This window comes from Vipera ursinii, assembly GCF_947247035.1.
Source record: "Vipera ursinii genome assembly, chromosome: 14".
In the NCBI taxonomy this organism is placed as follows: domain Eukaryota; kingdom Metazoa; phylum Chordata; class Lepidosauria; order Squamata; family Viperidae; genus Vipera; species Vipera ursinii.
The window spans coordinates 9,237,798-9,265,613 of NC_139527.1; the positions used below are offsets into that span (position 1 = coordinate 9,237,798).

A 27,816-nucleotide genomic window follows, 5' to 3' on the forward strand; every position below is an offset into this window, starting at 1 on the left:
TTCTATTCTATTCTATTCTATTCCATTCCATTCCATTCCATTCCATTCCATTCCATTCCATTCCATTCCATTCCATTCCATTTTTTCTATTCTATTCTATTCTATTCTATTCCATTCCATTCCATTCCATTCCATTCCATTCCATTCCATTCCATTTTTTCTATTCTATTCTATTCTATTCTATTCTATTCTATTCTATTCTATTCTATTCCATTCCATTCCATTCCATTCCATTCCATTCCATTCCATTCCATTCCATTCCATTCCATTCCATATTTTCTATTCTATTCTATTCTATTCTATTCTATTCTATTCTATTCTATTCTATTCTATTCTATTCTATTCTATTCTATTCTATTCTATTCTATTCTATTCTATTCTATTCTATTCTATTCTATTCTATTCCATTCCATTCCATTCCATTCATTATTTCTTCGAAAGAGAAATATTACTTGTACAAGGGATTTCTATGTCATTCCTGACAATCCCCAGCTCTCAAAAAACTAGATGTTGATGAGTGAGAATCTTAGGAACTGACACACACTGTTAAGCCATGGTTTTGTTTAAATGTGATTTAGTGACTCAAACATACTTCTCAAGGTGTGGGCCCAAAAAGAACCAGATGGGTATCACCTCCTGAGTGGAACACTAACTGGATAGCAATTAGGAAAGGCATCTCCACATTTAAAGAATATGACAGAATTACAGAATAACAGAGTTGGAAGGGACCTTGGAGGTCTTCTAGTCCAGCCCCCTGCTCAGGCAGGAAACCCTTATACCATTTCAGTAAGTCTTAGAGACATTCACAGATCTTTCTGGAGACTCGTAGAGAAGGCTCTCGGCCTGCTTTGTGGTGTGTTTATGGTGATGAAAAAACAAGCATATAGAACCTAGAATAATAGGATTGGAAGGGACCTGGGAGGTCTTCTAGTCCAGCCCCCTGCTTAAGCAAGAAACCCTATACCATTTCAGACAAGTGGCTGTCGGATCTCTTCTTGAAAACCTAAAGCAGCCACAGCTTCCAGAGGTAAGCCCTTCCACTGATTAATTAAGGCAATTAATTAATTACCTGACCAGTTTCTAAGGCTACTCTTTATGTTTGTTTTGATTCTTCTTTTATTCTCTTTGCTTATTTATTTTTTCCTTCAAGGGAGCAGCGGTCATCTTGGAAAACATGCCGTTTCCCCTGAGGTTAACCTTTAGCAGTGCCCTAGCCTTCTTCAATCAAAATGCATTCTTGAACCGAACGGTGGAGGACATCATTTGGGGCTACAAGGAACCTTTCCTTCAGTTCTTGAGAGGCCTCGGTGTCACTGTAGGTCCGTTCAGTGACAAATTCGGCTTATTAGCCAACGTAAGTCAGATCTTTGGGCTTAGGGCCTGCGTCCAGATTTGTCTGTGGACTGTTGTGATTCAGGGTCAGCCTGTGGGTTCGGCAGTTGGGTCGGACTCAGAGGAGGAGGGGGGTGTTGAAGACCTTGCTGAGGGGGTTGAAGATCTTGCTGATGAGAGCCCTCAGCCAGGCCCCTCCCACTTGGTCACCACGGAGACCCAGCTGTGTGAGCCTGACAGCGTGGATGAAGATGACCCACAGCTGACCCTGTTCAAGGACGCCCGACGCAGGAGGCAGTCAATTAGGAGTAAACAGAGGAAGGCAATGGGGCTCCTCGGAAGGAGGCAGAGAGAAGCCACGCCCTGAACTCTATATAAGGGGAATGTGTGGGAGGGCTGGTTTGCTGAAGGCAACCGCTTGGATAGTTCATGTTTCTTAAAGCTCCTGTTTCTTGGTTTGTCTTGTTCTGTTTGTTTTTGTGGTAATAAATTTGGCAGGCGTAATTCCAGCCTCTTGCCTTCTTGTAAAAGGGGTTGTCCCTGCCTTTTCTGCAGGGCCGGTAGCAGGCTGGTACAGAACATGCAGATTCTCAGTCAGTCCAGGTCCTGGTTTGTCCCAAAGGGGCTTTTTTTAGGAGGCAACTGGACTTTCTGGTTTTTCTTTGAAGACGTTTCACTTCTCATCCAACAAGCTTCTTTAGCTCCGATTTCCATTCCCCACCATCCAGTCAGAACTGAAGAAACCTCTTGGATTAGAAGCAAAAGTTCTTCAAAGAATAATACCACCTTACAATGCCTTGGTAAGGCCACACTTGGAATGCGGCATGCAGCTTTGGTCCCCACGATGTAAAAAAGATGTCGAGACTCTAGAAAGAGTACACAGAAGAACAACAAAGACAATCAGGGGACTGGAGACTAAAATGTATAAGGAATGGTTGATGGAACTGGGTATGTCCAGTTTAATGAAGAGAAGGACGAGGGGGGACATGATAGCAGTCTTCCAGTATCTCAGGGGCTGCCCCAAAGGAGGAGTCAAGCTATTCTCCAGAGCACCTGAGGGCAGGACAAGAAGCAACGGATGGAAGCTAATCAAGGAGAGAAGCAACCTAGAACTAAGGAGAAATTTCCTGACAGTGAGAACAATTAACCAGTGGAACAACCTGCCTCCAGAAGTTGTGAATGCTCCAACACTGAAAGTTGTTAAGAAGAGATTGGAGAACCGTTTGTCTGAAATGGTATAGGGTTTCCTGCCTGAGCTGGGGGTCGGACTAGACGACCTTCAAGATGCCTTCCAACTTTATTATTATTATTGTTGTTGTTGTTGTTAATCTTCACACAGTCATCCAGATGTTCGGACTGGATTTGGCATTTTTGTCTACCTATCGAGTCCTTTCCAAGCACCTGGGATAGGCAAATGTGGATGTTTGATGGTATTATAGATACCGTCGCAGGATGGAAGCAGTTATATTTTATTAAAAACAAAAAAGTCCAGTTGTCTCCTGAAAAAGCACCTTTGGGACATCCAGACCTGAATATTTCGGGGTTGAAATGGGCAGATATCCCCAAGAACAGAGACTTCCCACAGGTTTCACCAGAGCTGTCGTATTTAGTTGAGGGAAAGATCACAAACTTCCTCCTAACAGTTGTTTTAACCAGATTGAAGGATGTATGTAGGGAGTCCACGGCTTACAACAATTCATTTAGTAACTGATTGAAAAAAGTGACCTAGGGCCGTTTTCCTGATGGTCGTGTGATCAAAATTCAGGTGCTTGGCAAAAAAACCCTCATATTTACGACGGTTGCAGTTATCTTGGGATCACGCGACCACTTTTTGCGACCTTCAGACGAGCAAAGTCCATGGGGGAAGCCAGATTTACTTAGCAGCCGTCCTACTAACTTCACAACTGCAGCGATTCACTTAAGAACTGTGGCAAGAAAGGTCATAAAATGGGGCAAAGCTCAATTTACAACTGTCTTCACTTCTCACAACAGAAACGTTTGGTTTCACGCGAAGTGTTAGTGCCACTTTACAAGGCCTTGGTAAGGCCACCCTTGGAATACGGCATCCAGTTTTGGTCACCACAATGTAAAAAAGATGTCGAGACTCTAGAACAGACCTGTCAAACACAAGGCCCGGGGGCCGGATCCGGCCCGCGAAGCCATCCTGGAAACAGTGAGGGAATGGCCCCCGCTGCCATGGCCCTGGCCCAGAGACCCTCCTTCTGCCAGAGACCCTCAGATCTGTCCCACTCCTGCCCAGGCCCCCATAGGCACCCTTGATGCGAACGATGTAGAGCTGGCCACGCCCACCCAGTAGGCCATACGCACTCTAGCCATGCCCACCCAGTAGGCCACGCCCACCCAGGCCACACTCACCCAGCCCCCCCCGAGGGCAACCTCAATGCTGATGCGGCCCTCAGTGAAATTGAGTTTGACACCCCTGCTCTAGAAAGAGTACAGAGAAGAGCAACAGAGACGATCAGGAAATTGGCGGCTAAAACATACAAGGAACGGTTGTTGGAATTGGGTATGTCTAGTTTAACGAAAAGGGACGCGGTGGCTCAGTGGGTTAGGACGCTGAGCTTGTCGATCAGAAGGTTGGCAGTTTGGCGGGTCGAATCCCGAGTGCCGCGTAGCAGAGTGAGCGCCTGTTACTTGTCCCAGCTTCTGCCAACCTAGCAGTTCAAAAGCACGTAAAAATGCAAGTAGAAAAATAGGGACCACTATGGTGGGAAGGTAACAGCGTTCCGTGCGCCTTTGGCGTCTAGTCATGCCGGCCACATGACCACGGAGATGTCCTCGGACAAGTGCTGGCTCTTCGGCTTTGAAACGGAGATGAGCACCGGCCCCTAGAGTCGGAAACGACTAGCACGCATGTGCGGGGGAACCTTTACCTTTACCTTTAGTTTAACGAAGAGAAGGGTGAGGGGTGACATGACAGCAGTCTTCCAATATCTCAGGGGCTGCCCCAAAGAAGAGGGAGTCAAGCTATTCTCCAAAGCACCTGAAGGCAGGAGAAGAAGCAACGGATGGAAACCAAATCAAGGAGAGAAGCAACCTGGAACTAAGGAGAAGTATCCTAACAGAACAATTAATCAGTGAAACAATTTATCTCCAGAAGTTGTGGATGCTCCATCACTGGAGCTTTTTAAGAAGACACTGGACTTTTCTTGCCACCGTTGTTAAGTGAACTGCTGCAATTGATAAGTTAGGGAAACAGTTGTTAAGTGAATCCGGCTTCCTCATTATTTTGCTTTGCCAGAAGATCACAAGAGGGGATCAGGTGATCCTGGGGACACTGCAACCGTCATAAATCTGAGTCAGTTGCCAAGAGGATGAATTTTGATCATGTGGGGATGCTGCCACAGTGGTAAGTGTGCAAATAATAATAATAATAATAATAATAATAATAATAATAATAATAATAATAATAATAATAAATAATAATAATAATAATAATAATAATAATAATAATAATAATAATAATAATAATAATAATAATAATAATAATAATAATTTAATTTCTATACCGCCCTTCTCCCGAAGGACTCAGGGCAGTGTACAGGGCGATAAATACAATAAAAATACAATGTACAAAAGTTAAGAAAGAATGAAATATTGTAGCCCAATTACAGTAAAAATCAATAAAATTAATATTAAAATGCCCCAAACCCATCAGACCAGGCCGGCTTGTTCAAATAAGTAAGTTTTTAGGTCACGGCGGAAGGAGCGAAGGTCAGGAGCCATCTGGTCCTAATGGTCCTAAGTCAGTTTTTTCAGTGGCGTTGTAACTTCGAAGGGTCACTAAACAAACCATTGTAAGAGCCTCGGTGGAGCAGTGGGCTAATGCCTCCTTAAGTAACACCAGCTGCCTGCAATTAGTGCAGGTTCGAGTCCCACCAGGCTCAAGGTTGACTCAGCCTTCCATCCTTCCCAGGTAGGTAAAATGAGGACCCAGATTGTTGGGGGCAATTAAGCTGACTTTGTAATAATGCCGCTTGGGGGTGTGTGTGAAAGCCCTAACAAGCAGGAATATATATAGAATGAAGGCTACTGCTAAGCTTGTAAGCCGCCCTGAGTCTTCGGAGAAGGGCGGGATATAAATGGAATTAAAATAAAAATTAAAAAAAGTTGAGGACTTACCTGTATAGGTATTTAAACCCTCTGCCCTGGCTCTTTGACCTGCTATGTTCAAAAGGAAGCCTTTGCTTTCCTTGTATTCCTTTTTCTTAAAAATGAATCAACAGGGAATGCAATTTATTGCTCAAAATGTGCGATTTACCCAACCGGTTCTTCTTCTCCATTGCAGTTAAACAATTCGCACTCGGGTCTCTTCACGGTGTTTACAGGCATGGACGATATTACCAAAGCCCACATGGTGGACAATTGGAACGGACTGAAAAAGGTAAAAAAAAAAGAAGAAATGTTTTCAGTCGCTGCTTTGCTTTTGTTTTTGTTCTCAAAGGCAGAAAAGCTGAAAAGCGATCATGACTGAATTCCAGAGCCCTATTCGCAGGGAGTCCTCGACTTTCAGCAGTTCATTTAGTGGCTGTCCAAAGTTACAACGGCACTAAACAAAAAAGTGACTTACGACCGTTTTTCACCCTTACGGCGGTGGCAGCATCCCTGTGGTCACGTGATCAAAAGCGACTCGTATTTATGGCAGCAACCCCCTTTTTCACATTATGACCATTGTAGCATCTCCATGATCACGTGATCAAAATCCAGATGCTTGGCAACTGGCATGTACTTGTGACCGTTGCAATGTCCTGGGGTCACGTGATCCCCTTTGGCGACCTAAAGGTAAAGGTAAAGGTTCCCCCGCACATGCGTGCTAGTCGTCTCCGATTCTAGGGGCCGATGCTCATCTCCGTTTCAAAGCCGAAGAGCCAGTGCTTGTCCAAGGACGTCTCCGTGGTCATGTGGCCGGCATGACTAGACGCCAAAGGCGCACGGAACGCTGTTACCTTCCCACCGTAGTGGTGCCTATTTTTCTACTTGCATTTTTACGTGCTTTCGAACTGCTAGGTTGGCAGAAGCTGGGACATGTAACAGGCACTCACTCTGCTACGCGGCACTCGGGATTCGACCCGCCAAACTGCCGACCTTCTGATCGACAGGCTCAGCGTCCTAACCCACTGAGCCACCGCTGACCTACTGACAGGCAAAGTCAGCGGGGAAGCCGGTTACTGAACAACCCTGTTACTAACTTAACAACTGCAGTGATTCATTTAACAGCTGCGGTTCAAGAAAGGACGTAAAACGGGGCAAAACTCACTCAAATGTCTCACTTAGCAACGGAAATTTTGGCCTCAGGGTGGGATCGTAAATCGAGGACTACCTGTGTAAGAAAACCAAGGCTCAGATTTTTTAATGCTTCTTTTTTTCCTAGCTAAGCTTTGCTTGGAAGAGATGACGAGCCTTGATTTCCATTTTTGAGGGTTGTTTTGCTAACAGACAGATCAGATATCAGGGCGTTTTCATCTAACCGTGTCAGGATTAATTAATATTTGGATCTTACAAAGAGGTGAATCACAGCCTTTACTTTGCCAAAGCAAATGCATTCTCTGAATGATTGAAACAACGTCTTCACCATCAGATAGACAACAGAACGTTCACTCCTGGAACCTAGGTGTTATTGGACTACAACCTCCGTCGTCCTCATTTTTAAGCTTTTTTTGGGGGGGGGGGGGTCTGAAGAACACGTAGATTATAGTCCTACTAACTCCAAAGGCCCAAGACCTTGAGTGTGATGGGCGGCCGTTTAAATATGATAAATAAATAAAATATTTTTCACATCCACTTCAGCAGCAGGCCGTAAATTGTCTTATATATCAGGGGTCTTCAAAGTGGGCAACTTTAAGAATTGTGGACTTCAACTCCCAGAATTCCTCAGCCAGCCCTGACTGCCTGAGGAATTCTGGGAGTTGAAGTCCACAAGTCTTAAAGTTGCCCAGTTTTGAAGACTCCTTGTCTTATATATGGAGGAAGCCCATTCTCTGTTCATGTAATCTTGATTCTGCAGACACATCAAAGAGTTCCTCAAGAGCTTTAGTGTCATAAATTTTTCCCCAGCCAGATTGGGTGTTTTTGTATTTTTGGTGCAACCCGTTTTATTCAAAGTCTGGCTGCTATGGAGAACTTTCTGCTGGATATCTCCTTTCAAATGGCCCACATTTTTCTCGTAGGATTTCTTGATTTAATTCGTTTTTTTTTCCTTTTTCTTTTGGCCTGGTGACATTAGCTTGCCAGTCTGCTGCAGGGGAAAAATAACATGGAAGGAAATAGCTTAATGGCAGGGTGAGAAGCTGGATGAACATTTTTTTTGCACTATTGTTCTTTGCTGCAGAGCAGGGGTCTTCAAACGTGGCAACTTTAAGACTTGTGGACTTCAGCTTGCAGAATTCCCCAGGCAGCATGGAATTCTGGGAGTTGAAGTCCACAAGTCTTAAAGTTGCCATGTTTAGAGGCCCCTGCTTTAGAGGAAGGCATGGGTTCTCAAATCAACCTGGCTTCTGGATATTAAACTTCCTTCTCTTTTACAGGTATCATTCTGGCATTCTGAACAATGTAACATGATCAATGGAACCGCAGGAGAACAGTGGCCACCTTTCATGACACCATCTTCACCTGTGGAACTCTATACTCCTGATGCCTGCAGGTGACTAACTTGCAAATCCTTGTCTCTACAGGACCTTTCCTACACTAGAATTTGGCCCAAACTTTCAAATATATCTCCAGTCTAATGAACAAATGGACAAACATCCAACTCTCATGTCCCACCATCATTCAAATACATTTTCTTGGAATTAGATGGCCATGAAAGGTTGCTGGCCATTCAAGGTGGACTCCTCAATCCCTTATTACCCTCAATTTTAAAGCGGCATCTAGCCATCCAAGTTGTCCATCTCTGTTGTAAACTTTCAGACATGTTTTTCATTCTTGCTGCATCTTCATTCATGGTCCAGCTTCTTCATTCATGGTCCAGCTTCTTCATTCATAGTCCACCTTCTTCATTCATGGTCCACTATCTTCATTCACGCTGCACCTTCTTCATTCACGGTCCACCTTCTTTATTCACGATCCACCTTCTTCATTCACGGTCCACCTTCTTCATTCACGGTCCACCTTCTTCATTCATGGTCCACTTTCTTCATTCATGGTCCACCTTTGTCATTCATGGTCCAGTTTCTTCATTCAGTCTTTGCCTTCTTCATTCATGCTGCACCTTCTTCATTCATGTCTACCTTTTTCATTCATGCTCCACCTTCTTCATTCATAGTCCATGAGGATTCTGGTCTTTCAAGGAACTCCTGTCCCAATTGCCCTCTCTCTTAATTTGTCTCTTTCAGGTCGATAAAATTAAATTATACCAAGTCTAGAAAATTCAGAGGGATACCAGTTTATCATTACACAGCTCCAAAGACCCTGTTTGCCAACGGGACCATCTATCCACCCAACGAGGGCTTCTGCCCATGCCGGCAATCCGGAATCCAGAACATTAGCGCCTGTCAATCAAGTATGTCTGTTGGATATTTTGGTTGTGTGAAGCCTTTCTGAAGTTTCCCATTTTCCTGAAAAGGGCCAGTTTGGAAGAGGCATCCACACAAGTGGACCAATAGCTACTGAAGGGATGATATTAGATTAGAAATGTTTAATCGAAGTAATACGTCTGAAGGGAAGTCGTTCCATGGGATACAGTATGTATGGAAAAAAAACAGACTTATGATCAGCCCTTGCACTTATGACCAGCATCCTCGTGGTCACATGATCAAAATTGGCTCACTTAGCAACTGTCCCCAGGTCATGTGATTGCCATCTGTGATCTTGCCAGATGGCTGCCAATAAGGAAGTCAGTGGGGAGCCGGTTTCACTTAACAACTGTGTGATTCACTTAATGGCTGCAGTGAGTTGCTTAACAACCTTGGCAAAAAAAAAGGGGGGGTTATAAAATTGGGCCCGACTCAACAACAGCCTTGCTTGGCCCAAGAAATTTCAGTTCCCCCTGTATTCGTACGTTGTATTTAAAATAGATAGTGGGAGAATTAGAATAGAATAGAATAGAATAGAATAGAATAGAATAGAATAGAATAGAATAGAATAGAATAGAATAGAATAGAATAGAATAGAATAGAATAGAATAGAGAAAAATAGAATAGAATAGAATAGAATAGAATAGAATAGAATAGAATAGAATAGAATAGAATAGAATAGAATAGAATAGAATAGAAAATATGGAATGGAATAGAATGGAATGGAATGGAATAGGGAAAATATGGAATGGAATAGAGAAAATATGGAATGGAATGGAATTCTGAAAGAATAGAATAGAACAGAATATAGAATAGAATAGAATAGAATAGAATAGAATAGAATAGAATAGAATAGAATAGAATAGAATAGAATAGAATAGAATAGAACAGAATATAGAATAGAATAGAATAGAATAGAATAGAATAGAATAGAATAGAATAGAATAGAATAGAATAGAATAGAATAGAGAATAGAATAGAATAGACTATACGGAATGGAATGGAATAGAATAGAATAGGGAAAATATGGAATTGAATGGAACGGAATGGAATTCTGAAGTAGAATAGAACAGAACAGAAGATAGAATAGGATAGGACACGACAGGACAGAATAGAATAATGGAATGGAATGGAATAGAATAGAATGGAATAGAATAGAATAGAATAGAATAGAATAGAATAGAATAGAATAGAATAGAATAGAATAGAATAGAATAGAATAGAATAGAATAGAATCTTAGAGGTCTTGTAGTCCAGCCCCCTGCTCTAGCAAGAGAACCCATACCATCTCAGACAGGTGAATGTCTAGTCTATTCTTAAAAATCTCCAGTGCTGGAATGCCCACAATTTCTTTCAAAATTGTTGAAGACTACCTATATAGTAGTTGCTTAATTCTGCTCCTGTGCATACAGAACTGGATAATCAGGGGTGTATATCTGATTTTCAGTTAATTTGATCATCACACATGGGCCTTTCTGCATCCAGGAGTGAATTTTCACCCTCTGGGTGGATGACCTTTTAGTGTCCCAGATCACATGACTCAAAGTTCCACCTTGCGGCACAGAATTAGCTTAACATTTGCAGTGATAATGCGAAGGTGTGCAGGAATTAGAAACCAAGAGAGGGAACCTCGTGGAGCTTGTAGGTAATGGTCAGCATTTTTTTTTCACCTCAGTGGCTTCTGTCATCTTCCTGTTTTCATGGCTGGGTCAGCCATAAAGCAAAGAGGAATTCAATCCAAATTCTTGGCTGACGGTCAAGCTTCAAGTCAATAAACATGTTTTTGCACATTTAAATCACTTGTATTTCTCCATCCTCATTTCTGTTTATTCATCTCCTTCCAGAGAGATCTTTTAGATCACCGATGTACATCTGCCCATTTTTTAAATTTGCAATTTGCATAACCTATGCAATTTTTTTTAAAAAAAATTGCAATTTGCCTAAGCTGCAGCCTTGCCCCGGAAATCTTTCGGCTATGCCGTGCTGCTATAAAGCTTCAGCCAATAAAAAAACGGGGCCACCCCTAGCATTGACTCGCTACACCGCTGAGGATTTGACTCAAGTACCTGGTCCTCATGATTGATGGAACTTCAAAGCATGGCTTCTCCCATGACCCGCTGGTCAGGAAAAGGGTCCTCAACAAATAATTTTATTATTTGATTTTAATTTTATTTTTTTCCCCCCTTCTAAAGATGCACCGATGTTTATTTCGCAACCTCACTTCCTCAACGCTGATCCAGCTTTACTGGACACGGTAGATGGTTTACATCCCAACGAAAAGGATCATGACCTGTTTGTTGATATACATCCAGTGAGTTTGCCTTTTAACTCTAATTGGTGGTTACGGCTGTTATCAGGGTGATGATTTGCACGTTGCCATATTTTATCAGCCCTTTTGCTCAAACAGGACAGATTGAATACAATTTCAGAAGTGGTTTCCATCCCATTTATTTAAACTAATTAACCCTGTTGCTGAGCTTGTCGATCAGAAGGTCGGCAGTTTGGCGGGTCGAATCCCGAGTGCCGCGTAACAGAGTGAGCGCCTGTTACTCGTCCCAGCTTCTGCCAACCTAGCAGTTCGAAAGCACATAAAAATGCAAGTAGAAAAATAGGGACCACTCCGGTGGGAAGGTAACAGCGTTCCGTGCGCCTTTGGCGTCTAGTCATGCCGGCCACATGACCACGGAGACGTCCTCGGACAAGCGCTGGCTCTTCGGCTTTGAAACGGAGATGAGCACCGGCCCCTAGAGTCGGAAACGACTAGCACGCATGTGCGGGGGAACCTTTACCTTTACCTTTTACATTTTGGGTTTGATGAATCGGAAAAGAATTTCCACTTTGTGGGTGGAAGTTATTTTAATACTGGCTTTGCCATTTTGGAAAACATCCCTTTCTTGAAAGCCTCAAAGCATCTCTTTGGTTTTTATTATGATGATTGTCACCATTGTTTTGACATTTGCAACTTCTGCCTTATATTTGCTGTTTTTAATTCATCATTGCACACTGCCCAGAGTTGGCTTGGTGAGCAAGGCGGCAGCCGGTATAAATTTGATTAAATAAATAAATTAGATTCCAACAGCGAAACAATGTATTAAAAGGGACCTAGCAACTTCCCTTTGCATTTTTTATTCTAAAATGAAATAGCTTGAGCGACTACTAATATCTCCTGCATGCAAATTTAAACAGCAAAACATTCATTTGCTCCTCCTGAACTCTTGTTTTTTTTCTAAACTGAATAGATAATTTAAAGCTTGCTAAAGGTCAGCTAAAGTTTCAAATTGACTTTAAGGTGCTATTTGAGAAACACAAGGAAGTAATAAATCAGTCTTTGCAATCATTTTTGATTTGTGATTATTATCTTTTTTAAAGATTGCTTAGGGCTTGCAAGACTGAGTGAAACAGTGACTAAAGGAAGGAATTTTTGTGGCTCTAAGAAGTGTACCAATCAGGTTGCACCTATGAATAAATCGGCCGGGAAGGGCTGCTAGAAAAGATGAAATCCTTACTTACAGATGCTCATAATTAAAATCTGTGTTTAGGGATCTGGCTGTGTGAAAAACCCTTTTGAGGAGTGAAAAAAGGGACCGATGACCATTTTTCACACTTGTGACCATTGCAGCAGGTGATTTACATTCGGTTGCTTGCTAAGTCTAAGTCACTCGCATTTATGACGGTCGCAGCATCCCGGGATCACGTGATCCCCTTTTGCCAACTTCTGACCAGCTGAGTCAATGGGGCAACCAGGCTCACTTAACAACCGTGTAGCTAACTTAAGAACGGCAGTGGTTCACTTAGCAAATGTGCTGAGAAAAGTCGTCAAATGGGGCAAAAAACTCAAGGAGCACGTTCCTCACTTAGCAACATAAACTTTGGGTTCCGTGGTGGCCGTACGTTCGAGGACTACCTGTATTTCTCCAATATTTTTTTTCCCCTACAGGCTTTGTGGTGTACATTTGGACACCAACAAAGCTGCAACCGCTCCTCACTTTGCAATTATTATGAATATGAGTGCAGGCCGTGCAAATGGGAATTCCTTTGCAGACATTCTGATAAGAGAATTGTTTCTGAAATGCAGAATATAAGAATCATGTAAGCAAGGATTTTTCCTGGTCTTTGAGAACCGCTTCCTTGGAATCTGGTACACCGTCTCTGTCCTCAGGCTGACTGGTCTCTCCTCCTTCTCCTTCCATCTTTCTCCCTCTTCTCTTTCTCCTTCTCTTTTTCTTTTTCCTCTTTCTCTTCTTCCTTGCTCTTCTTCACCTCTGCCTTCTCTTTCTCCTCCTCCTGTTCTTTCTCGCTCTTTTTCTTCTTCTTCTTCTCCTTCCCCTGCCTTTTTTCTTCCTTCTCTTTCTCCTTCCTCTTCTTCACCTTTTCCTTCCTTCTTTCTCCTCCTTCCATCCTCTCTTTCTCCTTCCATCCTCTCTTCCTTCCTCTTCCATGCTTCCTTCCTCCTATCTTTCTTCCTCCTCCTTCTTCTCCTTCCATCTTTCTCCTTCCTCTTCTTCTCCTTCCTCTTCTCCAACCCTCCTCCTCCTCCTCCCATCATCCTCCCCCTTCTCTTCACCACAAAACAGTAAATCACTCCCAACGCTGGCCTTCCTCCTCTTTTGCCCTCCTCCTCCTCCTCCCCCCTTTGGGTCAGCAAGGCCGTTGGGAAAGAGACGGAGAGAAAGGCATATCCCAGTTTGCTCATCCATCCTGGAGGCGGCATTGCTCAACCTTTCCAGCGATAAAGCTGCCAGGATGAATTTCAAGCACCTGATGTTCTGGGGCCCTTGAGCACCCCATGCCTTCTTCTTGCCCAGCTCCATGGGAACTGGAGAGATGTTGAGCCAGTCTTAACCTCAGAAAATGTCCCGTTCTCCCATGTAACCCTTGCAGGCATTCTCACGTTGGTGTTGCCAGTTCAGGCCCTTTAGGAGACAAGCCCTTGGAACGTGGTTTTGGGTGTTTTCATGGGAGAAGCAACTGCTTCAGAGCGAACGTCTCCAGTCAGTTTTCAAGCAAGGAGAAGAGGACCGGGGATACATCTGACTGAATTTGGCACTTCTTTAAAAAAATGGACCCTCGTATCCCCTTCTCTAGGGACGCAGTGGCTCAGTGGGTTAGGACACTGAGCTTGTCGATCAGAAGGTCGGCAGTTTGGCGGGTCGAATCCCGAGTGCCGCGTAGCAGAGTGAGCGCCTGTTACTCGTCCCAGCTTCTGCCAACCTAAGCAGTTCGAAAGCACGTAAAAACGGAAGTAGAAAAATAGGGACCACTACGGTGGGAAGGTAACAGCGTTCCGTGCGCCTTTGGCGTCTAGTCATGCCGGCCACATGACCACGGAGACGTCCTCGGACAAGCGCCGGCTCTTCAGCTTTGAAACGGAGATGAGCACCGGCCCCTAGAGTCTGAAACGACTAGCACGCATGTGCGGGAGAACCTTTCCCTTTCCCTTTATCCCCTTCTCTAGCAGGAGGGGAACGGTTGCACCTAGTACAGGTTACGACCAAATTTCCATCGTTAAGCGAGACAGCTGCTAAGTGAGTTTTGCCCCATTTTACGACCTTTCTTGCCACAATTGTTAAGTGAATCACTGCAGTTGTTAAGTTAGGAACATGTTAAGGGAATCTGGCTTCCCCATTGACTCTGCTGGTCAGAAGGTCACAAAAAGGGGATTACGTTGTCCCGGGACACTGCGACCATCATAAACATGAGTCCGTTACCAAGCGTCTGATTTTGAATCACGTGGCCCAGGGGATGCTGCAATGGTCATTAAGTCTGAAAAGCGGTCCTAAGTGCCTTTTTCCCCCCAGTACCGTTGTGACTTTGAACCGTCACTAATCAAGCTATTGTAAGTCGAGGACAAGCTGTACACCGACAGGTCAGAGCGCAAGAACTTGTTCTGCCGTCCATGTGCCCACTTTGTGTATGTGGGTACAAATCCGTGCATGCAAATTATGGGGTGATTTTTATTTTATTATATTTTTTTCCCTTTGTTCCTGTGGCCTGATTGCATTCATTTTGCTATTATTATTTTTTTTTGTAAGATTTCGTCAAATACACAACGCACTGCTTAGAGAGGCTTTGGATGCCTAGCCAAGGAAAAAAATCAAAGAGGTCTTTGTAAAAAAAACACAAAAAACAACTAAATCCGTTTCTTTTCTTTTTTTTCCCTGCAGCTGACAGGGATTCCCATGAACTGTTCGGTCAAAATGCAAATGAATCTGTTCATCAAACACGTCCCTGGCATCTGGTGAGTTGTGGGCCAAGCGCGCGGGGTGGTGGTGTGGGGGGAGATTGAGGTTAGAACAGCCAGTTTCTTTGGCTCTTCTGGGTGTCCTCTGCAACCCTCTTCGCCAGGAAACTGGGCTGCCAAGGCCATGGTGGGGGCCCCAGGCTCAGACCCAGAAAAGGAGGCACGGGGAGGTGGGCCTGGTGATTTTAAAATGAGGGTTCTCTCTTGATTTTTCCAGGCAAACCGGACAGATTAAGCCCGTGGTTTTGCCCATGATTTGGTTTTCTGAGGTAAGTGTGTGTCTGTCTGCCTGCTTACACATACACAGGAGCATGCACACACACACAGACACACACAGAAACACACAAACAGAGAGAGAGAGAGTCACAAACACACACACACACACACACACACAGAGAGAGAGAGAGAGAGAGAGAGAGAGAGAGAGAGCAATACCTAAAACACCTTCTGAGAAGGGTGTATATGTTGTTAGCTGCGAAGTCGTGTCCAACCCATCGCAATCCCATGGACAATGTTCCTCCAGGCCTTCCTGTCCTCTACCATCTTCTGGAGTCCATTTAAGCTCACGCCTACTGCTTCAGTGACTCCATCCAGCCACCTCATTCTCTGTCGTCCCCTTCTTCTATTGCCTTCAATCTTTCCCAGCATTAGGCTCTTCTCCAGTGACTCCTTCCTTCTCATTAGGTGGCCAAAGTATTTGAGTTTTAGCTTCAGGATCTGGCCTTCTAAAGAGCAGTCAGGGTTGATCTCCTCTAGGACTGACCGGTTTGATCGCCTTGCAGTCCAAGGAACTCGCAGGAGTCTTCTCCAGCACCAGAGTTCGAAGGCCTCAATTCTTTGGCGCTCAGCCTTTCTTATGGTCCAGCTTTCACTGCCATACATTGCAACTGGGAAGACCATAGCCTTGACTATACGCACTTTTGTTGACAGGGTGATGTCTCTGCTTTTTAGTGTGCTGTCTAGATTTGCCATGGCTTTCCTCCCCAGGAGCAAGTGTCTTTTAATTTCTTGGCTGCAGTCCCCATCTGCGGTGATCTTGGAACCCAGGAAAATAAAATCTGTCACTACCTCCATTTCTTCCCCATCTATTTGCCAGGAATTGAGAGGGCCGGATGCCATGATCTTAGTTTTCTTAATGTTAAGTTTCAACTCACCTTTGCACTCTCCTTCTTCACTCGCAACAAGAGGCTCTTTAGTTCCTCTTCACTTTCTGCCATTAGAGTGGTATCATCTGCATATCTTAGGTTGTTGATATTTCTCCCGCCAATCTTAATTCCAACTTTTGATTCATCTAGCCCTTCCTTTCTCATGATGTCCTCTGCATATAAGTTAAACAGGCAGGGTGACAGTATACAGCTTTGCCGGACTCCTTTCCCAATTTTGAAGCAATCAGTGGTTCTGTGTCCAGTTCTCACTGTTGCTTCTTGACCTGCATATAGGCTTCTCATGAGACAAATAAGATGGTCTGGTACTCCCATCTCTTTAAGAACTTGCCACAGTATGTTGTGATCCACACAATCAAATGCTTTAGTCAATGAAGCAGAAGTAGATGTTTTTCTGGAATTCCCTAGCTTTCTCCATGATCCAGCGTATGTTGGCAATTTGATCTCTAGTTCCTCTGCCTCTTCGAAATCCTGCCTGTACTTCTGGTAGTTCTCAATCCACATACTGCTGGAGTCTAGCTTGTAGGATTTTAAGCATAACTTTACTAGCATGTGAAATGAGTGCAATGGTGCAATAGTTTGAACATTCTTTGGCACTGCCTTTCTTTGGAATTGGAATGTAAACTGATCTTTTCCAATCCTGTGGCCACTGTTGAGTTTTCCAAATTTGCTGGCAAATTGAGTGTAGCACTTTTACTGCATCGTCTTTTGAATAGCTCAGCTGGAATACTGTCACCTCCACTAGCTTTGTTGTTGCTCAGCTTTCCTAAGGTCCATTTCAGTTCACATTCTAGGATGTCTGGCTCGAGGTCAGTGACCACCTCATCGTGGTTATCAGGGATGTTAAGCTCGTTCTTGTATAGTTCTTCTGTGTAATTTTGCCACCTCTTCTTAATCTCTTCTGCCTCTGTTAGGTCCCTGTCATTTTGGTCCTTTATCATGCCCATTTTTGCATGAAACGTTCCTTTCATCTCTCCAATTTTCTTGAAAAGATCTCTGGTCCTCCCTATTTTATTGTTTTCTTCTATTTCTTTGCACTGTTCATTTAAGAAGGCATTCTTATCTCTTCTAGCTATTCTCTGGAATTCTGCATTCAATTGGGCGTATCTTTCTTTTTCTCCCTTGCCTTTCGCTTCCCTCCTTTCCTCAGCTATTTGCAAAGCTTCCTCAGAGAGCCATTTTGCTTTCTTGCATTTCTTTTTCTTTGGGATGGTTTTGATTGCTACCTCTTGTACAATGTTGCGAACCTCTGTCCATAGTTCTTCAGGCACTCTGTCTATCAGATCTAATTCCTTAAATCTATTTGTCACCTCTACTGTATATTCAACAGGGATATGATTTAATTCATACATGACTGGCCTAGTGCCTTTCCCTACTTTCTTCAGTTTAAGCCTAAATTTTGCAACAAGAAGCTCATGGTCTGGGCCACAGTCAGCTCCTGGTCTTGTTTTTACTGACTGTATAGAGCTTCTCCATCTTTGGCCGCAGAGCATATAGTCAATCTGATTTCTGTGTTGACTGTCTGGTGATGTCCATGTGTAGAGCTGTCTCTTGGGTTGTTGGAAAAGAGTGTTTGCTATGACCATCGTATTCTCTTGACAAAATTCTATCAGCCTGTGCCCTGCTTCATTTTGTACTCCAAGGCCAAACTTGCCTGTTATTCCGGTTATCTTTTGGCTTCCTACTTTAGCATTCCAATCCCCCATGATGATGAGGACATCATTTTTGGGTGTTAGTTCTATAAGGTGCTGTAGGGCTTCGTAGAACCGGTCAATTTCATCCTCTTCAGCACTGGTGGTTGGGGCATAGACTTGGACCACTGTGATATTGAATGGTTTGCCTTGGATTCGAACTGAGATCATTCTGTCATTTTGAGGATTGTATCCCAGTATTGCTTTTCCTACTCTTTTATTGACTATGAAGGCTACTCCATTTCTTCTGAGGGATTCTTGCCCGCAGTAGTATACCTGATGGTCATCTGAATTAAATTCACCCATTCCTGTCCATTTTAGTTCGCTGATTCCTAAGATGTCGATGTTCAGTCTTGTCATCTCTTGTTTGACCACGTCCAGCTTTCCTTGATTCATGGATCTTCCATTCCAGGTTCCTATGGAGAAAAAATCTTTACAGCATCGGACTTTCCTTTCACCACCAGACACATCCACAGCTGAGCGTCCTTTCGGCTTTGGCCCAGTCGCTTCATTCTTTCTGGCGCTACTAGTACTAGCCCTCTGCTCTTCCCCAGTAGCATACTGGACGCCTTCCGACCTGAGGGGCTCATCTTCCAGCGTCATATCATTTTGCCTTTTGGTACTGTCCATAGGGTTTTCATGGCAAAGATACTGGAGTGGGTTGCCATTTCCTCCTCCAGTGGATCACGTTTTGTCAGAACTCTCTGCTATGACCTGTCCGTCTTGGGTGGCCCTGCACGGCATAGCTCATAGCTTCACTGAATTACGCAAGCCCCTTCGCCACGACAAGGCAGTAATCCATAAAGGGGAAGGGTGTATATAGTTTGCATTAATCAGGTTTTCCTTCCTTCCTTCCTTCCTTCCTTCCTTCCTTCCTTCCTTCCTTCCTTCCTTCCTTCCTTCCTTCTTTCCTTCCTTCCTTCCTTCCTCCCTCCCTCCCTCCATTTCCTCCTTTCTTTCCTTCCTTCCTTCCTTCCTCCTTCCCTCCCTTCCTCCATTTCTTCCTTTCCTTCCTTCCTCCCTCCCTCCCTCCATCTTTTCCCCCTTTCCTGCCTGACTTCCTTCTTTTCCCTCCCTCCCTCCCACCTTCTTTCCTCCTTCCTCCATCCATCCCACTTTTTCCTCCTTTCCTTCCTTCCTTCCCTCCCTCCCTCTAAATGTTCATTACTTAAATTGATAATTTTGCACAATAGTCTATTTTGGGTTGTGTTTTTTTTGATAATGATTTATTTCACACTTGGCAGCTGAATTTTACTGTGACTTATACTCCTGCTTGACAAGAAAATAAAAGTCCCTCTGAAGGAAAGTTTGGGGGCGTTGGTGAGAAGCAGCTCTGGTCGGTCCTTGGTTAACCTGCTGTGATGTCACAGAAGGGACATGCTCATTCAAGACCAAATCTGAGCGAAAGGGGACCGCAGGGCAGTGGACGTTGGGGGCTGGAAGGACAATTTCGTCAAGCAGAGAGAATTAGATGCAGAGAAACTCTCTGCCCCTTTGCCAAGGGATGAGGTCGGATGGACAAGGGGAAAAGACCCACACAGAATGGGCCCCTCACACACCCACAACCATGGAAAGCAAGCTGGATGCTGATTGTTTCCTTCCTTAGTTTCAGCCACATTCTCCCACTCTGCTAAGAATCCTGCCTCTTCGAAGCAGGCAATAAAATCTTATGGGGAACTAGAATTACTCACTGTTTGTTTCTCTCTTCTGAACAGAGCGGGGAGATTGTAGGAGATATTTTTAATGATTACTATACCCATCTGATCATCCTCCCTTCATTGCTGGAATACCTGAAGTACTGCCTGATGGGACTGGGAGGACTTCTGTTCTTAGCAGCTGGCTCAGTCGGGTTGAGGAGCAAGGTAGGCATCAAGTGATCTGTTTCTTTGTTCTTCTAGATCAGGGGTGTCAAACTCAGTTTCATTGAGGGCCGCATCAGCATTGCGGTTGCCCTCAGGGGTCCAGGTGGGTATGGCCAGGGTGGGCGTGGCCTACTGGGTGGGCGTGGCTAGAGTGCGTATGGCTTACTGGGTGGGCGTGGCCAGCTCTACATCGTTCGCATCAAGGGTGCCCATGGGGGGGCCTGGGCAGGAGTGGGACAGATCTGGGGGTCTCTGGCAGAAGGAGGGTCTCTGGGCCAGGGCCAAGGCAGCGGGGGCCATTCCCTCCCTGTTTCCAGGATGGTTTCGTGGGCCACATGAAACCACTTCGTGGGCCGGATTCGGCCCCCAGGTCTTGTGTTTGACATGTCTGTTCTAGATCCTTGTGATCTTTCTCTGCCGCCAGTCAGACCATTGCTTCCCTCTTCATCCAAATGCTATTCTCGTTCTTCTTCTTCTTCTTAACTTGCACAGAAAGCATTTTTTTAAGGAAACAAACAAGAAACTTGGAGCTGAGGGTCAGCAAAATTGGACCAACATGGCTCTTGCTGAACTTCTCCTTCCGAGGTTTCAGTGAGATGGCAATAATTCGCACTCGTTGCCTCCCACCTAGAGTTGGCTTTCTACAGGCTGCGTGTGCCATCCTCCTTCTGGGCCTAGGCCAGGGGTAGGCAACCTCGGCTCTTTTATGACTCGTGGACTTCAACTCCCAGAATTCCTGAGTCAGCTATGCTGACTCAGGAATTCTGGGAGTTGAAGTCCACGAGTCATAAAAGAGCCGAGGTTGCCTACCCCTGGCCGAGCCAGTTTGAGCTGCCAACTCTTTCTCAGTTTGAGCTGCCAACTCTTTCATGAGGTGGTCCCGTCCAAGGAGAAGAGCTTCATCCTTGAAGTTCCACTTTGGTTCAAGGCCACCGGGAAAACAGGAGTCAGCTATGGATCTCCCAGTGGATTAGAAGGTATCTCAGCCAGGAAGCTTAACAAGATCCAAGGTGTCCCTCAAAGAGAAGATTGTGGAAGATTTCCTGAGAAATGGCCAGATCCAGAGCCGTCGAGTGAAGAAGAAGCAGTTTTTGTGCCAGTTGTGACTCGGAAGCTGAGGTTGTATTTTTGAAGCAGCCATCAAAACAGCCTGTTCCTTCCTGTTCAGTTTTTTTTTCCCTAGGGCTAGGCAATATGAGAAACACCATACAACTCTCCCAAGTTGCAGTCCAACAGAATAGAATAGAATAGAATAGAATAGAATAGAATAGAATAGAATAGAATAGAATAGAATAGAATAGAATAGAATAGAATAGAATAGAATAGAATAGAAAATATGGAATGGAATGGAATGGAATGGAATAGAAAATATGGAATGGAATAAAATGGAATGGAATGGAATAATAGAATAGAATAGAATAGAATAGAATAGAATAGAATAGAATAGAATAGAATAGAATAGAATAGAATAGAAAACATGGAATGGAATGGAATGGAATGGAATAGAATAGAAAATATGGAATGGAATAGAATGGAATGGAATAATAGAATAGAATAGAATAGAATAGAATAGAATAGAATAGAATAGAATAGAATAGAATAGAAAATATGGAATGGAATGGAATAGAATAGAAAATATGGAATGGAATAGAATGGAATGGAATGGAATAATAGAATAGAATAGAATAGAATAGAATAGAATAGAATAGAATAGAATAGAATAGAATAGAATAGAATAGAATAGAATAGAAAATATGGAATGGAATGGAATGGATTAGAATAGAATATAGAATAAAGTAGAGAGTAGAGAGTAGAGAGTAGAGTAGAGTAGAGCTGGAAGGGACCTTGGAGGTCTTCTAGTCCAGCCCCCCACTCAAGCAGAAGACCCTATACCTTCTCAGACAAATGACTGTCCAGTCTCTTCTTAAAAACCTCCAGTGATTACCTCCAGCAATTTAACACTTGCAGTGATTCACTAAATCACTGTGGCCAGAAACTTTGTAAAATGGGGCAAAACTCACTTAATCAATGTCTCACTGAACGACAGATATGTTGGGCTCACTTGTGGTCATAAGCCGGGGACTGCCTGCAAATAATTGGAGGAACAATCCATTTCATTGTGCCCTACGTAATTGGCAGTTTCCCCCTTCTCTCGACAGATGAGAAGTTACGATTTTTGGAAGCCTGTAAGAGTTCATCTGGCTTTTTTTTTAAAAAAAACCCGTTGCAACCCCTGAGAAGCAGCTCTGCTTTACAGTCTGCAGTTGGTGCTGATTTAGCACTAGCAATAGCCCTTAGACTTATATACCGCTTCACAGTGCTTTACAGCCCTCTCTAAGCAGTTTACAGAGTCAGCCTGTTGCCCCCAAGAATCTGGGTCCTCATTTTACCGACCTCAGAAGGACGGAAGGCTGAGTTGAGCTTTAGCCAGTGAGACTCGAACTGCCGAACTGCTGGCAGCCGCAGTCAGCAGAATTAGCCTGCCCTCTAACCACTGGGTCAACCTGACTCATTCACGATGGTGTTTCTCAACATCTCCTCCTCCTCCTCCTCCTCCTCCTCCTCCTCCTCCTCCTCCTCCTCCTCCCCCTCCTCCTTTGGAAGCTGCAAGTCCCCACAGTCACAAGTTGTATCTAAAAGTCACAAGTTATATCTAATGGCCTCAAGAAACTCCCCCCATGGCATCTGATCTCCTATGAGGCTGAGTCAACAGTATTGCACATACTTCGTCAGGGGGTTGAACTGGAAGTCCTCCAAGGTCCCTCCCGACTCTGTTGTTCTCTGTTCTGCAATGGGGTATAATCTCAGCAGCTCATTTGTTGGAAACCTCTGGCTTCCATGCTGGTGGCCTGCTTTGGGCATTGTGGAAAAAAGAGGCACCATCATTCATACCTAGTCCAGTCACAGAATGTTATGGGGTGGGCATTAGTTTTGCATTCAGTTTTGGTCTCCACACTATAAAAAAAGATGTTGAGACTAGAAAAAGTGCAGAGAAGAGCAAACAAGAGGGGCTGGAGGCTAAAATACATGAAGAACGGCTTTAGGAACTGGGCTAGTGTAGTGAAGAGAAGGTCCATGGAAGACATGATAGCAGTGTTCCAATATTTGAGGGGCTGTCACAGAGGGGAGGGGGGGTTTCAACCTATGTCCAAAGCCCCTGAAGGCCAGACAAGGAATAATGGATGAAAACTGATCGAGGAGAGATTCAACCTAGAAATAAGGAGAAATTTCCTGACAGCGGAAACAATCAACCAATGGAACAGAAGTTGCCTTCAGAGGTTGTGGGAGCTTCATCACTGGAGGCTTCCAAGGAGAGACTTATCTGGAATGGTGTAGGGTCTCCTGCTTGGGTGGAGGGATTGGACCAGATGATCTGTCTTATACAGTCCCTTCCAACTCTGTTATTCAAGCTTTATGAGGCTTCCTGCAGGCTTCTGAATCTGTCCGATTAAACCTGGCTACCTGCAAGTCGTTTCTCCACTGGATCAGAAGATCAGGTTAGAAAGCAGAGCCCATTCTTCTAAAGCTTGTCCCCGGGTTTCGTGTGGTGTTCACACTGGACCTGTTTACTTTCTCAACAGACGTTGTATCTGTCACAGCAGAAGGATCGGCCAGTTGCCATACAGATCCCACCTAAACCGGGCACTAATTATGGGTATCATGGCCCATTGGTAAGAGATCCTTCAGTGGATCGCTTTGAAAAAGCTAGATGTCTAACGGAGAATTCCCCTTTTCTGATCTCTCTTGCATTACTCAAAACAAAACATTGCAAGCTTCCCTAACTCATCTGTTGAATGTTACAGGAGTCTTGTCACAACACTAGCAACGTTTGTTCACTGTGCAAACTTGTGAATGTTTGTATAACTCTGTGTTTTTTGTAGCATGGCTTTCAGCCCACCTGCCTGGCACTCAGTTGATTGAAAATATGTAGCACACCTCCATGTTTTAACAATAATTCGCTTCTTAAATCAATTTTAAATCATATTTAAAATGATAAACTTAAGCGTGTTTTTAAATTAGGATGAACAAGTCCTCTGATCTCCTAAAGTTAATTTAAAAAGAGCATAATCTAATTGATAAAACCATTCCCTTCTTCCTTCCTGTCTTCGATCAGTAACATAAATGTCCTAAAACTCTAGCCTAAACTGATTTAAACCAGTTTAAATTCCCTAATTATTTTCTAGGGAAAAAGCTTTTTATTTTGGCGTAGTAATAAAAACTCAGCACCAAGAGGGGCAATCCAGGCCTCCAGGAAAAAAGCCAGCTTGCAGTGGATGGAGATGAAATAATAGGCGGAGATCTGAAAAACACACAAAAAAATAAAATACAAAAGGTAACGTCAAATTCGCGTTTAACAATGCCAGCAAAAGGTAGCTTGACTTACTTTTAAAACCTCGGCTTTTAAAATGGCTGATGGAATGGCTCGCTGCTTTAAAAAAATGTTTCAGCTAATCTTATCCAATGGCTTCTGCTTTTTAGTGGCCCCCTAACTTTTATCACTGCCTCACTCATTCCTCCCCATATAACAACCACTTGAATCTGCTATGACTTCTCCCTCCCCCCCCCCGCGCCCCCATCTTTCGATACAGACCAATGAAAAGATTGTAAGAATCGATCCGCAGAGTTCTCTTGCTTTTGCTAAGCCTCAGATGGTGTAATTCTCAGGACCCAACTAACAACCTTTCTAAAAACCTTTATGAAATTTCGCAGGATGAGTATATGTGACGCTGAAGACACCCCACCCCCCGCCGCCCCCCAACTCCTGGTCTTTAGAGACCTCTGGGTGACTTTGCCCAATCAGAAACAAGGAAGATACAAGAAGTCCTTGATTTACGACCGGTCACCATTCCAAGTTACAACGGGCTTCCCCAAAGCTACTTACAACTCAGATTCAAAGTTCTGACGGTCCCATTATCAGATTTTGGGTGCTTGGCCAACAAGGCTGCATTTCCACCTATTTGCAGCATCCCTCAGTCATGTTTTGTGGGGGTGGGGGTTGCCAGAAGCTAACTGATTTCTAGCAAAAACAAAAACACCCGCATCCATTTCAGAAGAGGTTTGCTTCACTACTATGGCATTTCCTTGATGGCCACCCGAAAAAGGTTATAAAATCAGTGACGCGCTTAATGAGAGAGAGAGAAGAGAGAAGAGACTGGCCAGCCACTTGTCTGAAATGGTATAGGGTTTCCTGCCTGAGCAGGGGGTTGGACTAGATGACCTCCAAGGTGCCTTCCAACTTATTATTATTATTATTATTATGACCAGCATGACTTATGATTCTAATTCTGGGCTCAGTTATAATCATAAATCTAGGACTACCTGTACTCCCTAAATCAGGGGTCTTCAAACTTGGCCCTTTTATGACTTGTGGACTTCAACTCCCAGAATTCCTCAGCCAGCAAAGCTGGCTGAGGAATTCTGGGAGTTGAAGTCCACAAGTCATAAAAGGGCCAAGTTTGAAGACCCCTGCCCTAAATAAAGCCTCTGGAACAATCTTGTGGCAGTGAGTTGGTAAGGATTCTGCAAATTGCAAAGAAGCACTGTGGTTTATCCAGAGTCTTCTGCCCGTGCAGGGCATCGCATCTTCAGAATGGAAACCCTGACCACACAGAAAGATCCTGGGTGCTCTCTGAGTCTGGGTGGTTTTCTTGCAGACGTTTCATGACCCAACTAGGTAACACCAGCAGTGGAAGGAGGAGGAAGAAGAGGGGAGGGGGGGACAACTACGGGGTCCTTGGTGGTCTCTGAGCTGGGTGGTTTTCTTTCAGACGTTTCGTGACCCATTTAATATCAGCAGTGATAGAAGGGAGTGGGATTTGCAGAGAGGAGGAGGAGGAGGAGGAGGAGGACAACTATGGGGTCCTTGGTGCTTTCTGAGCTTAGTGGTTTTATTTCAGACATTTATTTATTTTATTTATTTTAATTCCATTTATATCCCGCCCTTCTCCGAAGACTCAGGGCGGCTTACAAGCTTAGCAGTAGCCTTCATTCTATGTATATGCCTGCTTGTTAGGGCTTTCACACACACACCCCAAGCGGCATTATTACAAAGTCAGCTTATTGCCCCCAACAATCTGGGTCCTCATTTTACCTACCTGGGAAGGATGGGAGGCTGAGTCAACCTTGAGCCTGGTGGGACTCGAACCTGCACTAATTGCAGGCAGCTGGTGTTACTTAAGGAGGCATTAGCCCACTGCTCCACCAAGGCTTTCATTACCCAAACGAGCACCGATGATGCTACCTAGTTGGGTCATGAAACATCTGCAAGAAAACCACCCAGCTCAGAGAGCACCCAGGACCCCAGAGTCTTCTTCCTCCTCCTCTCTGCAAACCTCACTCCCTTCTAGCACTGGGGATGTTCCCTTGTAGGGTCACGAAGCATCTGCAAGAAAACCACCAAGCTCAGAGAGTACCAAGGACCCTACAGTCATCAACCTCCTCCTCCTCCTCCTCCTCCTAGCACTGATGATGCTACCTAGTCAGGTCATGAAACATCTGCAAGAAAACCACCAAGCTCAGAGAGTACCAAGGACCCTACAGTCATCAACCTCCTCCTCCTCCTCCTCCTCCTAGCACTGATGATGCTACCTAGTCAGGTCATGAAACATCTGCAAGAGAACCGCCCAGGGACCCCAGTCTTTCTTCTTCCTCCTTCCTCCTCTTCCCCCTCCCCTCCTCCTCCCTTCTAGCACTGATGATGCTACCTAGTCAGGTCATGAAACATCTGCAAGTGAACCACCCAGCTCAGAGAGCACCAGGGACCCCAGTCTTTCTTCTTCTTCCTCCTCCTCCTCCTCTTCCTCCTCCTCCCCCTCCCCTCCCCCTCCCTTCTAGCACTGATGATGCTACCTAGTCAGGTCATGAAACATCTGCAAGTGAACCACCAAGCTCAGAGAGCACCAGGGACCCCTTCATTTCAACCCAGTGCTACAAATATTCTCCCTTATTGTTTCTACGTTGCATCAGAGAGAGAGAACTTTAGATGCTCACCCACTTGGCATATTCCTCAAACCCGTGAGAGCAAGGGACCCCTCGCTGCCTGTTTGCTACCTTATTCAAGAGAACCCTTGAATAAGGGATAGTTGACCTTCCCCGGCCCTTAGAAAAGAAACCAGAAAAATAAAGATTGGGCAAGTTTTCCTCTCTAAACAGGAAATAAATTTTGCTTTCCTCTTTAGATGATTAATATTGATGTAACTTAATGGTTTATAGACGCCAACCAGATTCGAACCGTGGCCTGTCTGAATCCAATCCAACGCCTTGACCCCAATGAAACCTGATTTGGTTTGATGTATTTAATTAAACAATAGGCGGAGAAGGCAAGGTTCTAGGTGCAACCTGTTAAATCATCTTCCCCTCACCTGGAGACTTGCAGAGAGCTTGATGCTCCAGTTTTTAACCATGATGGGATGATCTCAGTTTGTTCCATTATCTCTGAAGGACACCGGGTTGGGCTACGCTAAACCACAGAATTCAGGGGCAGAGGAATCAATGTGGGAAAGGATGAGAGGTCAGAATGGGAAGTTGGCTCAGCTGAGGATCAAGCCAACTCACATATTTCAGCATCCGTGCAGTTCTAACTTAACTTCTGACTTCTTTTCAGAGAAAGGCTGCAAAAGGGACTTTGCAAACGCCCAACCGTCTGGAAGCTTCAGAAACAAGCCCACTTCTGCAGGAGGACCCAAACCCACCTCACAATAGCAGCAAACCCAGATAAACCTCATTTCCTTCTCATGAAGGATCTCAAGTTCTTTTATCAACCCTGCTTAACTGCAGATGGGGGGGGGGGATGAAAAGGAACAGATGGCTCCCTTGGAAACATGAGGACTGTGCTGCCCAGGGGAAGGAGTTGGGACTCCTGTCCCAAGCAGCCAGCCTACTTACTCCAGATTGTTTTTTCTCGTGCCAAGATTTGAAGAACCTCAACAGCAACCTCTTGAGTTGGAAGACCCCGGATGGAGGACCCTTGGAGAGGCGAGCAAAGCCACCAATCTA

The 27,816-nt window shown here is 44.5% G+C and overlaps 1 protein-coding gene across 1 annotated transcript in view; it reads left to right on the forward strand.

The window, feature by feature from the left end:
• Positions 1–24,317, forward strand: part of SCARB1 (scavenger receptor class B member 1) — a 47,422-nt gene extending 23,105 nt beyond the window's left edge. The window contains exons 4-13 of the mRNA XM_083373326.1: positions 1,151–1,354; positions 5,642–5,737; positions 7,878–7,993; positions 8,685–8,851; positions 11,057–11,175; positions 15,029–15,102; positions 15,323–15,374; positions 19,675–19,821; positions 23,403–23,492; positions 24,006–24,317. Of these exons, the coding sequence (XP_083229452.1) occupies positions 1,151–1,354; positions 5,642–5,737; positions 7,878–7,993; positions 8,685–8,851; positions 11,057–11,175; positions 15,029–15,102; positions 15,323–15,374; positions 19,675–19,821; positions 23,403–23,492; positions 24,006–24,110 (1,170 nt within the window). The 3' untranslated portion in view covers positions 24,111–24,317. The remainder of the gene's footprint in view (positions 1–1,150; positions 1,355–5,641; positions 5,738–7,877; positions 7,994–8,684; positions 8,852–11,056; positions 11,176–15,028; positions 15,103–15,322; positions 15,375–19,674; positions 19,822–23,402; positions 23,493–24,005) is intronic.
• Positions 24,318–27,816: the final 3,499 nt, after the last annotated feature.